Source organism: Coloeus monedula (assembly GCF_965178545.1).
Source record: "Coloeus monedula genome assembly, chromosome: 18".
Taxonomy (NCBI): Eukaryota; Metazoa; Chordata; class Aves; order Passeriformes; family Corvidae; genus Coloeus; species Coloeus monedula.
This window is the reverse complement of record NC_138798.1, coordinates 9,180,894-9,193,397: the sequence shown is the minus strand read 5'-3', so window position 1 is coordinate 9,193,397 and position 12,504 is coordinate 9,180,894. Positions and strand designations below refer to the sequence as shown.

Here is a 12,504-nt window from a genome sequence, read left to right as displayed (position 1 = left end):
AAGGGGCAGGAGGCAAGGGCAAGGTGTATCTGCACAGGATCTCCCGGCACCAGCAGAGCCCCACGGGGGGGTCCAGGGCAGACTTGAGCCCCTCCAAAGAGCTCGCGACACCAGACAGGCGCTACGGAGAGAGAGATGCTCGTCCCCCCAAGAGCAGCAGAGCGGGAAGGGCCGCGGCCCATCGCTCTCAGTCGAGCCAGGATCGCCCGGCTGGAGCCGCGATGCAGCTCTGGAGCTATGCTGTTCAGGGCCGCGGAGGCGGCTGCGGGGGCAGCTGCCCGCTGCAGGCACAGGGACGGGGGAGCGGAGCCCTCCCCGGCCCGGCAGTGGCAGGGCCCGCTGGACGCCTTTGAGCAATGAACGCACCCTGCGGCCGCGAGCGGGGCACGGCCCGGCACTCACAGCAAGCACTGCGAGCCCGGCGGCTCGTGGAACAACACGGAGCTGGGAGTCTGGAGCACCCTCTCCCTTCTGCGTAAGCCCCTGCCCCTGGACTCAGCATCGTCCCATGGGTTTGGGGAGGGCAGCAGGAGTATGCTGCACTCCATTTTCTTGGGTGTAAACCCAAGACTTTCCTAAAATTACACTAACACAGGTAAAATCGCACTGGAATCTGTACCCACAGGAACTCTGGCAGCCTACCTGCTCAAAGTTAAATGCATCTATTGATCTTTTTGCAAGATCATAGCTCAGAAGTGTGATTTAAGAAAACACCCTCCTTCGCAACACTGGGGAACCACATTGACACAGAAATCAGGAGACACTGGGACACAACATTTCTCTTACAGAACACAATTTATTTGGCATTTGGATGAAATGTTTCTCACAGCATCTTGAAAAAAAAAAAAAAAAAAAGATTAGTGCCAACCCCAACGAAGTTAAAACAAAAACCAGTGTCACAGGGACTCAATTATTATAGTATCAAATTTAAATTCTACATGGTATGTCACAGAATATCAAAATCTTTTATACACTGCCACAGTTAAGTCCAGTCACAAACCAACTACATAGGAGAAGCCTGCAAGTGCAGTGCTGGCTAAAATGATTTTCCAGAGGAACGTAAAAAGCAGTGTCTCATTCTCTCGCAGCCTGCCAGGCGCCCTCAGCCCAACACACAGGGATGGTGCAGCACAGCCACCTCTCCTGCCATCAACCCTGACCCACTCAACACTCAAGGGGCACATACTAGAAAATTAAAGCTATGTGGTACTGCAGCAGGCAGGCAACGCTGACTGTTGTTAGGGGGAAGCGCATCTTCATCACCAAAAGCATCTATTCCAAGGAAACACCTATTTCACTTGGGACTGGGGAACATCAGAAGCAAACATACTAACTTTGATTCACCTCCTCTACACGCAACTGCTCTAGTTTTACGGTCCAGCTCCCAACTTGCAAGGGAAATTTAAAAGAAATTTCTGCATATTACATGTTCTTATCTAGGGAGAAAAAAGACGTTTCAGCAACTGAAAAAAGGAGATGCACGTTATGGATTGTACGAGGCAACGTTAAAACATCAGTGTTTTGCCACTGAGAAGTCACATCTGAAAGATAAAAACATCTTTATGTACCAGCTTCAAATTTATTTAACATGAGATGGGAAAAGAATGGTAATAATTTCTGGTCACAAAAACCATTTTCTTCCCAAGTACTGAAACAGGCCATCAACCCATGACACCTGTGGAGGCAGAGCACCCACCGACTGCAAGATTCAGCCTTCAGAAAAAAACGTCCACCTACTTCATTCTTCTAGATCAGTGTCCTGCTGTGCATGGCTAAAGGAACAGTCTGGGGCTCCAACTAAACAGGACTGAACATCACACAGACAAGCCCCTTGTACACCTGAATGACAGTGCTGATCTACAACAAAACCCAGCACCCCTGTAACATTTTACCTCTACAACTCACCTAGGACAGAGCCAGAGGCTGCTGTGAGACTGTGGATGGGCATCACTGACAAACCAGAGTGTCTGGAGCCGCTCTTGGGGAACAGCAGAGACCTCAATATGACACCACAGTACGGGGAAGCTGAGGAGCAGCTTTGTCCGAGGCCAGACCAGCCAGGACAAGACCAGCCCTGCACGGAACCAGGCACTGGGACTTTACGATGACTGCGGTCAAGGACATCCCGAGAAAAACACACCCTGGGCTCACACGTGCTGCTGGAAACCATGTGGCAATGCCATCTTCCTGCTGGGGCTGCAGGGACACTTAGGATGCATCAGTTGTTAAGAAAAACATCCAGAGATGTGAACGGCAGTGGGGAAAAATCAATGCAGGGAGTAACTCCAAACATCTCATCAATCTAATGGCAATCAAACCAGAGAGGTTTTTCTTGGGCAAGCACCAACCCTCTGTAATTGGCACTCAGGACAAACTGCCCACCAGTCACCTTGCCAAGGGCAAGGAAGGTTTGCTGAGGAGTCCACTGCTGTCAAGAAAACTTAACTCTTCCCCAGTTGGTCCAGAGGTCTGAGCAGTTAGGACATTTTCTGCTACAAAGGCTCTTACTGCAGGAGAAAGTACTCAATGTGAACAAGCTACATTGAAAAGGGAAAAAAAAGAGACAATTTTATTGCCAAATTAGAAGCTCACCGAGAGGTAAATGAGCTGTACTTAGTGAGCTGCTCCATTCAAGGCAGAATTTCCCTTGTTTACAGTTAAGATGAAGAAGGATAGGAGAAAACAGAGAAAATGGCAGCCTCCTGCCAATATACCAGTGGGAAAGGCTCAGAAGCAATGGGGAAAGTATCACACTGAGGCTTCTACAAAGAAGCCTCCATTTGGAATAGCTACAACCAGGAGCCACAATGAAGTTGCCAGTTGTAACAGAGCTTATTTGCAAATAAAATTCACCACAGAACCAAAAGTAAAATACAAAAATATTGAACAGATTCCTGCACTGTTAGGTGAAGTGTGAGGTATCTGTTCACCTCAGCCACAAAACACAGCTTCAGAGACTGAACCAAGCCCGAAGGCCTTTTGTTATTGCGCTAGGATACTACAATGAACAAATATTCCATCTGGCTTCAAAAGAAATTGGAAATTTTCTATTTTGCACTGCTAACAAAATATTTTTCAGGAACAGATTGTAGTAGCATAGACTTTGCATCCTATTTAAGTGTACACTATCACAGCCTGTCCTACAACAGAGTGTAGCCAGCTCAAGAGAAGTATTAACCCTAGAGCCTAGTTTCTATCTCAGTGCTTAGCTTCACCTAGCTGGACGCAGCACAAAGGTTACTGTCTACAGTATGTATAGAGAGAGATATATATATGTGATATATATATATATCACCACCCAGAAACACACACACACACACACACGCATTCGTACCTATAAAACTAAAGAAAAATCAGTACATACAATGTATAAAACGTATGAATGTGCTCAAAAACGCACAAAACCCGCTTTATTTTCATACTTCAGAAATGCTCAATAATTTGTACGCATGGTTCTGACTACTGCTATCCATCCACTTCATTAGACCAGGACTTGGAACTCGGAGGAGGACTCGGTCAGAGATGCCACAGGGTGCAGAGCTGCTCCTCTCGTTTCGTACCACTGCTGTTGGGGCCAGGCACAGCAGAGCACAGGATGGGGCGGTGAACGGCTCCAGGCAGAGAGGCTTCCTAACAGTGCTTCCTCCCACTCGTGTGCCAGCAGCACTCCCCAGAACTGTGATTCACGCTCTCCGGTGGAGTCAGGGCTGTCTGCAAGTGTCTGCATGTCGAGACACCAGATACAACCTCAATAGCAAAACTCACAGTTTTCTGTGCAAAACGAGTTGAATTGTCAAGACCAATCCCCAAGTACAGTATAAGCCTATAGGCAAGACAGGGAATATAAAGTAGCAGCATATTCCATGGGGAAAGAGTCAGCTGCACTGGGAAACCAACAGTGGGTTAGGATTTGTCACACAAGTATGATTTCTCATCATTACTAGAAAAATAGATCACATACACACCCCCATGCAGTGTTTTCTTCCTGTCCCTCTAGGCTTGTACCCTTCATAAGGTAACAGGAGACCACTCACCAGAGACATTCTTTACAAATTCCTTAAAATTCATCTCATCTGCTGACTGTTACAGTAAGTCAAGGAGAAGCAGAGGCAATGGGAGGATGGAGGAAAAGGGAAAATTATTTGTACACTGAAATCCAAACTTAAATTTAAAAATTGCCTGTCAAGGTTATTTTGCACTCATTACCAAAACAAACAGTGCTTAACTTTGGGTTTCGTGAGGGATTAAATGAATCTTTGCCATCTGTAAATTAACTTAGCTTAAAGAGTTCAATATGAGGGCAAAATTTAAGATGACATATCAGACTGAAGCAAACTGCTTTATTGATTTAAGTACACTAACCTCATTACAACCCCTCATGAGACCTGGATAAATGGTCTGGGGGACACAGGGGAAATATCTAGAACAGGGTTGGCTATTTATGGGACTGAGATAAGGAACAAGTGTCCAATTAGAATTAAACATCACGTATAGGTACATGTTGATCACCATTTTTAAGTGGTATTTGTAGAACTGTAAAGAAGTGAAATGAAGGGGAGGGAACACACATGCTAAATATAGCATGCAATAAGAAAAACAAGAACAGTGGTCTTTGATCCAGGCCAATTTTGTGCAACTGTTCACTATAAAGAAGTTAAACTAGCAAGAAAATACCTCAATCTTCCTTATGGGATTAGAACAAACAGGGGCTTCATACAGTGAACTCGGACTGCATCCAAGTTAATTGCTCCCCATCTCTTCCCTAAAGTACTTCCTAACACATGTGAGGGTTCTACCAAAGGGACATCACACAGACCCAGTTTTCTTTGTGGGCCAGAAATTTATCCAACAATAGGGGATTTTGCAGCTACCAACAACAAATAATTGTAATTGCAAGTCCCGGTCTTCTCAGTACCCACTTGTCACATATTGCGTAGACCATTCCTCCTCCAGTTCCTCTGGTCAAGGCAGATCAAAACCCCAAGTATTTTACACAGTGTAACTCTTGCTGGCATGTGTCCCACTCCATAAAACAGGCCCCCAGCCCCCTCCCCTGCAGCTCCATCTTCTCTGCTTGAACAGTGATTGCCCCTACCCTCCTTTTCCATTGTCTGTTTCCTGGGTCCAGTGGTATCCAGCCAAATCCAAGCAGCTTTTTTCTGATGTAGATTTTGACTCCTCTCAGGTTAAGAAAAAAAAAAAAAAACAACCCAAACCAACCCAAACTACCCATACTTTTCACCTCCTTAGAAGTCAAAGGAATTCTCTGCTCTCCTTTCCATAGCCAATGGAAAAAAAGAGCACTTATACAATCCATATTTACAGGACAAATTGATTAGTGAATGAATAACGACAGCCAAAAAACAAGAGGCACGATCCTAATCTAGAACATAAAAGCAGTGTTTGAAAAACAAAGTGGAGATTCCTTCTGAAGTTCAAGCCATGGCTTAGTGTTTGTCTGTGCAAACAGTTGCTAAAACTCTCTGACTGGTGCTGGGCGTTTCACTCCTTTATACAATGGTGTTGAGGGAACAGTGGCTGTGACGGCTGCCTGTCAAAGTTTCTGCTGGGGTGTTTTCGTTTATGGGTGTGTCAGGCGGGACAAGAAAGGTGCTGCTGTCAGCAGAGTCTTCCAGCTCCACTGGAGAAGGACCAACTGAGGGAGGAAGTGATCCCTCTGTAAGCTGTGGGGATACATCACAGTTTCCTAGTGATGGAGGACTGCTCTGTACAGTCTGAGAAAGAACTCCATCTGCAAAGGACAAAAAACAAGCAGAATCAGAATGAGAAATTTATCATTTCATGTTCCCAAACAGGTTTACAATCTGTATTTTCCTGGTTTTGCGGTAATGCACAACAAGATGAGACTGCAAAAGAGGAAAATTGTGTAACAAAAATAAAACTTTGACATATAAATAAGATGCTTGCACTAATCAGGCTCACTTATCTTGTGAAATATGCTGCTATAAAATCCCAAATTGGAATGATTTCTAGAGTATGTGAATATCACAGCTGCAAAACTGAAGAGCACTGGGTGAATCATTAGAAAGTGGTATTTTTGGTCAATTTTTGGGGGGTGTGGGTGGGGGAAGCAGGGAGAAGAGAAGAGGCTGGATACATTTTATCCAAAATCTCTTGTACTTGACATTTGTTCTACTTCTTAATACCAAACTCTGTCAGCCTGTCTTCAAAAGGCCAAAAATGGTCTCGGCATGGTAGAGAAAAGGTAACCAGCTAATCCATCCAAGGTAAGGCTCAAAAATAGGTAAGGTTTAAGAGATAAAGTGCTTACAGATTGGACTCCACTTCTAGTTTAGGTGATTCAAAGAACCTTTGAGAAAAATCAAGCTCAATGATACATTTTAACAAAAGACTTCTCCATCACAAAAATCGGAGATTTTTTGGTAAAATGTATTTTCTCATCACAATTACTAAAACACAGCTTTAAAAAAAAAAAAAAAAATCCATCCTCTAGCCAAAGTGAAAAAGTAGGAGAAAAGAGAAATTATTGCCTGCATACCTGGAATGGAACAAAGGATGCTGTCTGGATTTACAGAAGCCTCATAAGGAGGAGGTGGGTCATCGGGATGTTGAATATCTGGGTACTTGTAAGCAGTATAGGGTGGAGGTGGATCGTGGAAATGAAATGCTCCACCTTCCCCATCGTCTGAAAGATGCAGCGGAGTAAGGCCAGTTCCAAAACCATCGGGACCATAATCAAAACCAGGCATCCTGCGGCCCAAGTTGAAATGGTGCACTGTTTCAAGAGAAGGAAAAGGAGTAAGTGACTTTATCCCATGCTGTCTTCTTCAGTTTAAGTCAGATCTCAACACCTTTTTCCACTTTTCACACCCCAGGAACTCATGTCTCCTGAAGACCTAGAAAAGTCTACGTAACCTATACAAGTCAACTTGCTGCAGTTACACAACAATACCCAGGCCCACCTGCTCCCAGTCTGTTTGTCCTGCATCACATCTAAATTTGACTCTAACCTCTCCAAACTCTGGACGTTGTTCACACAGAAGATATTTCAGATTTGGACCACATACAAACAAAAATATTTTTCCATTATCCACTAAAAAAGTTCCAAGTTTGAAGAACCCACCAAGACACAGGCACAGTCAAGCAAGACGATGACATTTCTCACCTTTACATACATCAACGTGTCAATAATAAGCACAAGGTGAGAGTAGATACTCACAGTTTGCTCCAATCAAAGACTCTATGCGCTCTCTCCGCCTCTGGCGCAGCCGGTGGACCATGAAGAGCAGCAGAGAGAGGATGAGGAAGGAGGAGATGCAGCTCACAATCAGACGCATTCCACCGGCCATTGAGTCAAACAGGCTGTTGCCATCTGTTACATAAAACATATGAAAACAGCCTGTTATTTTTGTTCAAGATTCATTTTTCTTGATGTTCTTCTGTCAGTAACGGAGAGATAAACGCAGAGTGGAGACTCATTAGCCTGGTTTAACACTTCTCCATATTTCAAATATATAAGAAAATCATGAATCATCAGGTGATTTATCTTTTTACTGCAAGAAGATCTGAAAGTTTCTAAGAATATCTTCCTCAGGAAAAGGGGTAAAATGTTGAAGGCTTTGGGCACAAAAATTGGAAAAAAGGAAGGTTAACGGCATTTTGCACATCCACTAATGTTTCCCTGGCATAGCTGATGATGTTATACTAAAGAGGAAAAGGCTTGAGAACTGGCATATCTATACACTATGTAACTTCTGGACATCTTAACCCTTCCATTTCCACTAAAAAAAAATCTCTAAACACTGTCACTGTCACTCAGATGTGGTTATCTGAATTCCACATGTCATCAGTACATTGGTTAGCACCACTAAGTGATAGAAACACGGTAATCATCACTCAGGAACTGAAGAGTTTAAGGTGAATGGGAATTAAACCTTTTCCTAGAGTCATACCAAAAGCAAGTGGCAGAACAAGAAACAGACTCAGGAGCTTAGAACTTGGAGAGCTCTATCCCACTGCTAACCAGATCCACACTGAGAAGACTGTTGTGAGCAAATTACCACTGTACTCCCAATACCAGGCACAAGAGGTATTAATTTTTCACAATTCAACTAATCACACTTGGTTATGCCTAAGTAGCACATGCACACACAGGTAACTCCACACAAAGAAAAATGACCTAAAGATGATATACTCTGTTCTTTGCACCAACTTTCCATTAAAGAGTTCTGAAAGAGAAATATACCCAGGTTAGTGGAAGGCAAGAAACAGATGAGGTGGCCTCACAACCTGGTCACCTGCTGCTGCAGGACACAAGCACTAGCAGGTATGGCCCCTCTTCCCAGCCACTGCAGGGCCACTTTTCAGAGGAATCAGATCCTGGCCACCTCTCCTTTCCCACACCCACCCCAGTTCCAAGAACTCCCTCCATACTTTTCCTTTCACTAAGAGCAACTGAAGTTTCATCAAAGATTCCTTATAAGAGAAGGCTAAAAGCCTCACAAAAATTTTAAGTACTAGTTTGCTACCCATGCTAGTAACAGAAAAATCCACCTAATTTTTATTGTTGCAGTACATGGCTAACAGGCTGGCATTTATTATGTAACGCTTTCTTGGCAACAAGAAATTCATTTAATAGTGCACTGTGCATAAAGCTCGAACATTACACCCTCTCAGATCCGGCTGTGCAGCACAAAAGCCTGGGTGCTGTCAAACCTTTTAGCAACTACCGCTGACAGATAGTTCAACTTCAACCGATGCAGTCCCACACCTCCCAACCAGCACACCCTCCTGAACACCACAGACCTGCCCCTGCTCCTCCTCCATCTTATGGCAATGCTGACTCCATGACCACTGTAGATTACTCAAGGCTGTCGGTAACACTAAAGTGACTTTAGTAAAATACACACATCAGCGTAGGGACCCAGAGAAGCTGACTTTTGTCGTGGGATGGATTCTGGTGGTGCATTCCCCCTCTGCAGGCTGCAATTAACTGAGAAATGCTCATTAGACCTCAGCCTTGACAAACTGCACTTGGACCCTCTTGAGCTTACCAGAAACACTGTCTGTTCCCAGGAACTAACAGGTGTCTAATGAACACCTGTTTTTTAATGAACAGCCTTGGAACCTTATTTTTCTTGCCTGAATAATAACCCAAGTGGAGCGGTATTTTTGTTATTGAACCTTCAAAGAAAATTACTGACTCAAACTGTGCCCAGGATGAAAAATTACTATGACTAGAGCCCATTCTCTTTTGACCCTATGAACAGCAGTCCAAAGTGAGATCCTTTTGATCTCTCAATTCCCTGATAAGGGGCTCATGTGTATGCCTCCAACACTGATAACCAGGCAGCTGTGGAGCCAATCAAGGACTGTTAGTAATAACAGACAAGAATTGTTAGTAATAACCAAGGACTATTGGTATTAACATGCCATGAGAAAGAACAAGATTTGTCTGGAGAAGGGGGGCTGGGTGGAGATAGGGCAGCACTTTTCTGTGAGAAAGAACCACATCACAGTACAGTGCAGGTACAAGAATGAGTGGCAGGAAGTGGGCATGGACTACAGGGTGGGATTGAGACCACCAAGGACACCTGAAGCCCACAAAAAACCAGAACAAATTATTTCAGAAAACTTGTTTTTACACTCAGTATAGTAGTGCCCTGTAACTGCACTAGTTTAGTCACTAGAAAAGCTTCTGCACATCAGTTCTTTTCAAGTATTTTATTTCTTCTACTACTTTTTCACAGTTGCAGATCTATCTAAACAAGAGCCACAACAGAAAAATTATTTTCTACCACAACCATGGAGCAGCAATAGACAGACTACCTTGGTTTCAAAATATTCCTCTGCTATTTATCATTAGCTAAATGAGGAGAAGCATCTTTTAAGGGAGTATAGCTGTCACTGCTCAGCTCACTCCTACCACTGAAAATTCCCCCTACTACCGAGTCCTCGAGTAATATTTGTTACCACTTGTAATCATTGCTCACCCACTCACGCTGCAAGAGCTGATTACCTGCCAACCCAACAGCAGGATTTATTTCCCCCAGGTCTCTCCTTGGGTGATTAATTTACTTACTGTTGATTAGTAAACTGTTTTGTTTCCTTTGCAACAGACCTTAGGGAAGATATATGAAAGAAATGGACAAAGATAAATACATGCTGATTAAAGAAAGTAATTCATTAATTTTTGTCATCTGGAATAGTCATTTATTACCACCCAGAAGGAAAACTGAAATGTTTAATTTAAAATTTTCAGTGTTTATCACTAGCTGAAGTAACTTCATGATGAAAGAAGTTGGATGACTGCTTGATAATTCCTCTCTCAAAAACTGAGTTACTAAAAAAAACCACCAGAACACTTCAAGCAAGAGTATCATGAAACAGTCTCATTTAGCATCAGTACAGAAGAAGAGCTTAAGGATGAGAAAGGATGTGGTAAAATACACTCTTCAAATCAGCATTCATGAAATAGTTAAGACCCACAGCAATAAGCAAGGATTAAAGAACACGACAAGGTTATCCCAGGTCATCTTATCCTGTCTGCTGGATGATGCTTTGCTGACACTGTTCCTGAAGATAAAAAAAGTGAAGCCTAAGTCTTAGCTGATAAAAGTGGGAGGAAGACTCCTGCTTTTTCCCCACTCTTTCACCAACAGACCTGCCACACTAGCTGCAAACATCTGTTAAGCTTAACCCTCAGAATAAATGTGACACAAGGAGAGCCAGTGGCCTTTAATGACTAACTTCTCTAGTTAAGACCAGTAAGACTGCAAGTTTGGAAGTCAATAAGCACCCCCTTTATTTGTAACAATATACAAGCCTCTGATAGGAAGAGTTGACCTTCTATCCGCAGGAGTTCAGAACAATAGTGTCTTAATGCACTCAGATAAGATCAGGTTCTTTTAAAATATCAAAAAACCCCGGTGTCACAGAGAATGGTTGAGGTTAAAGGGAACATCCTGAGATCACCTAGTCCAACCCCTGTTCAAGCAGCATCAGCTAGAGCAGGTTGTGCAGGACACAGTCCAATCAGGCACTGAATATCCCCACAGAAGGAGATTCCACAAACAATTAGCTCCAGTATTTGACCATCCTCACAGTAAACTCCAAGTAAGCTACATTTCTTTTTACAAGACTATATATATATAAATAGATAAAGATATAGATATATATAAATAACCCCCCCAAAATCTGTACCCCAAAACAGTAACTGACAAACAGTTTGAAGTCAACTTTATTGGCTTTATTGATCCAAAACAAAAACCTGCACTGATAGGCCAAATCCAGTAGGCAAGGTTGTAAGTCCTGATTATTATTGAAACTCTATATAATTTAAAAACACTGCTTCCCACGTGATCCCTGAATGCAAACTTCCACACACAAATATGCTCATGACCAGAAAAAGATGCTTAATTAGTGCTCAAGAGAAAAGTGTTTTGTTTTCATGACAACTAAACATGACAAAGGAAATGTACCAGATGCTCTACTAAAAACCCACAGTACTGTCCCTCTCCATATTGAAAATAAATTACTGCTTCTCCTTTCTAAGTAGCATCAGGGATAACTCATTTTTACCAGCCACAGTCTCAAGTGTTTCCTTTTCCATGATTTGAGACCTTTCCCCACAGGGTGGTTGTACCCAGCAATGCAGAGGCACTGCAAGGATGTACTGTTTCAAACAAAGCTATACCCAAAGATACCCAAGTTGAGCACTCAGCTAATTCTTACTGACAAAACTGTAGCAGTAGAGTCTTACCTGGGTCTAAACAGGTAAATTTGCAGCACTCCTTGGGGTCCTTGCGATACTGCTGACACCCCTGGGGCCGCTCACACAGAGCAGCCACACACATCTCAGGTTCACCGTTGTGACACGTGCAGCTCAAACAGGGATCATTCCCTTTGGGAGTGAAATAGTAGCCTTCATCGACAATGTTGTCTTTGATATCAACACAAGTCTGGCCTAGAACAGAAAGGCACATCAATATCCATGGAATCCAGCTTCATTTGTTGCATTAAGTGATTTGCAAACATAAGCAGACCACCAGTTAAAATCCAGGCCTTCACATCAAAGAACTTCAAAAAGGTATCTCCAGGGAGTGAGGAAGATAATGGATGGTCTCCAGGGACACAGGGATGATTTTCAGCTCAAAACTGACAAGGTGAGTTTTAGGTATTTTATGGAACTGACACACTTTCAAGCATTCTCTCCAAGACAGAGGAAAGCAAGTGGTCTGAGAAGCTTAATCTTCACTGCCAGAGCCTGCTGCAGGCTCCCTTCCTCTTTTCTGGTATTAGGAAAAGCTGGATCTTTTGCAGACCAAACCTGAAGGACACTTTTAACAGGCCAGGATTTCAAAAGGGCCAGGCAACAGTACTTCCACTGTCCTAGCAGTATCCTGATCTCTGCCCAGCAAGGCAAGCTTAGCTGCCTTTTGCCCACTGACCTAAGGGCAGGTGCCAAAACCAGAGAGAGAAAACAGTACTGGGACCTGGCAGCTGGAACGACTGCTCAGGGAG

The 12,504-nt window shown here is 43.4% G+C and overlaps 1 protein-coding gene across 1 annotated transcript in view; it reads right to left on the bottom strand.

Moving 5' to 3' along the window:
- Positions 1-776: 776 nt before the first annotated feature.
- The window catches only part of DGCR2 (DiGeorge syndrome critical region gene 2), a 45,433-nt gene continuing 33,705 nt past the window's right edge, over positions 777-12,504 (bottom strand). The window contains exons 7-10 of the mRNA XM_082293381.1: positions 11,744-11,947; positions 7,202-7,354; positions 6,521-6,757; positions 777-5,752 (exon numbers count right to left, since the gene is read on the bottom strand). Of these exons, the coding sequence (XP_082149507.1) occupies positions 5,511-5,752; positions 6,521-6,757; positions 7,202-7,354; positions 11,744-11,947 (836 nt within the window). The 3' untranslated portion in view covers positions 777-5,510. The remainder of the gene's footprint in view (positions 5,753-6,520; positions 6,758-7,201; positions 7,355-11,743; positions 11,948-12,504) is intronic.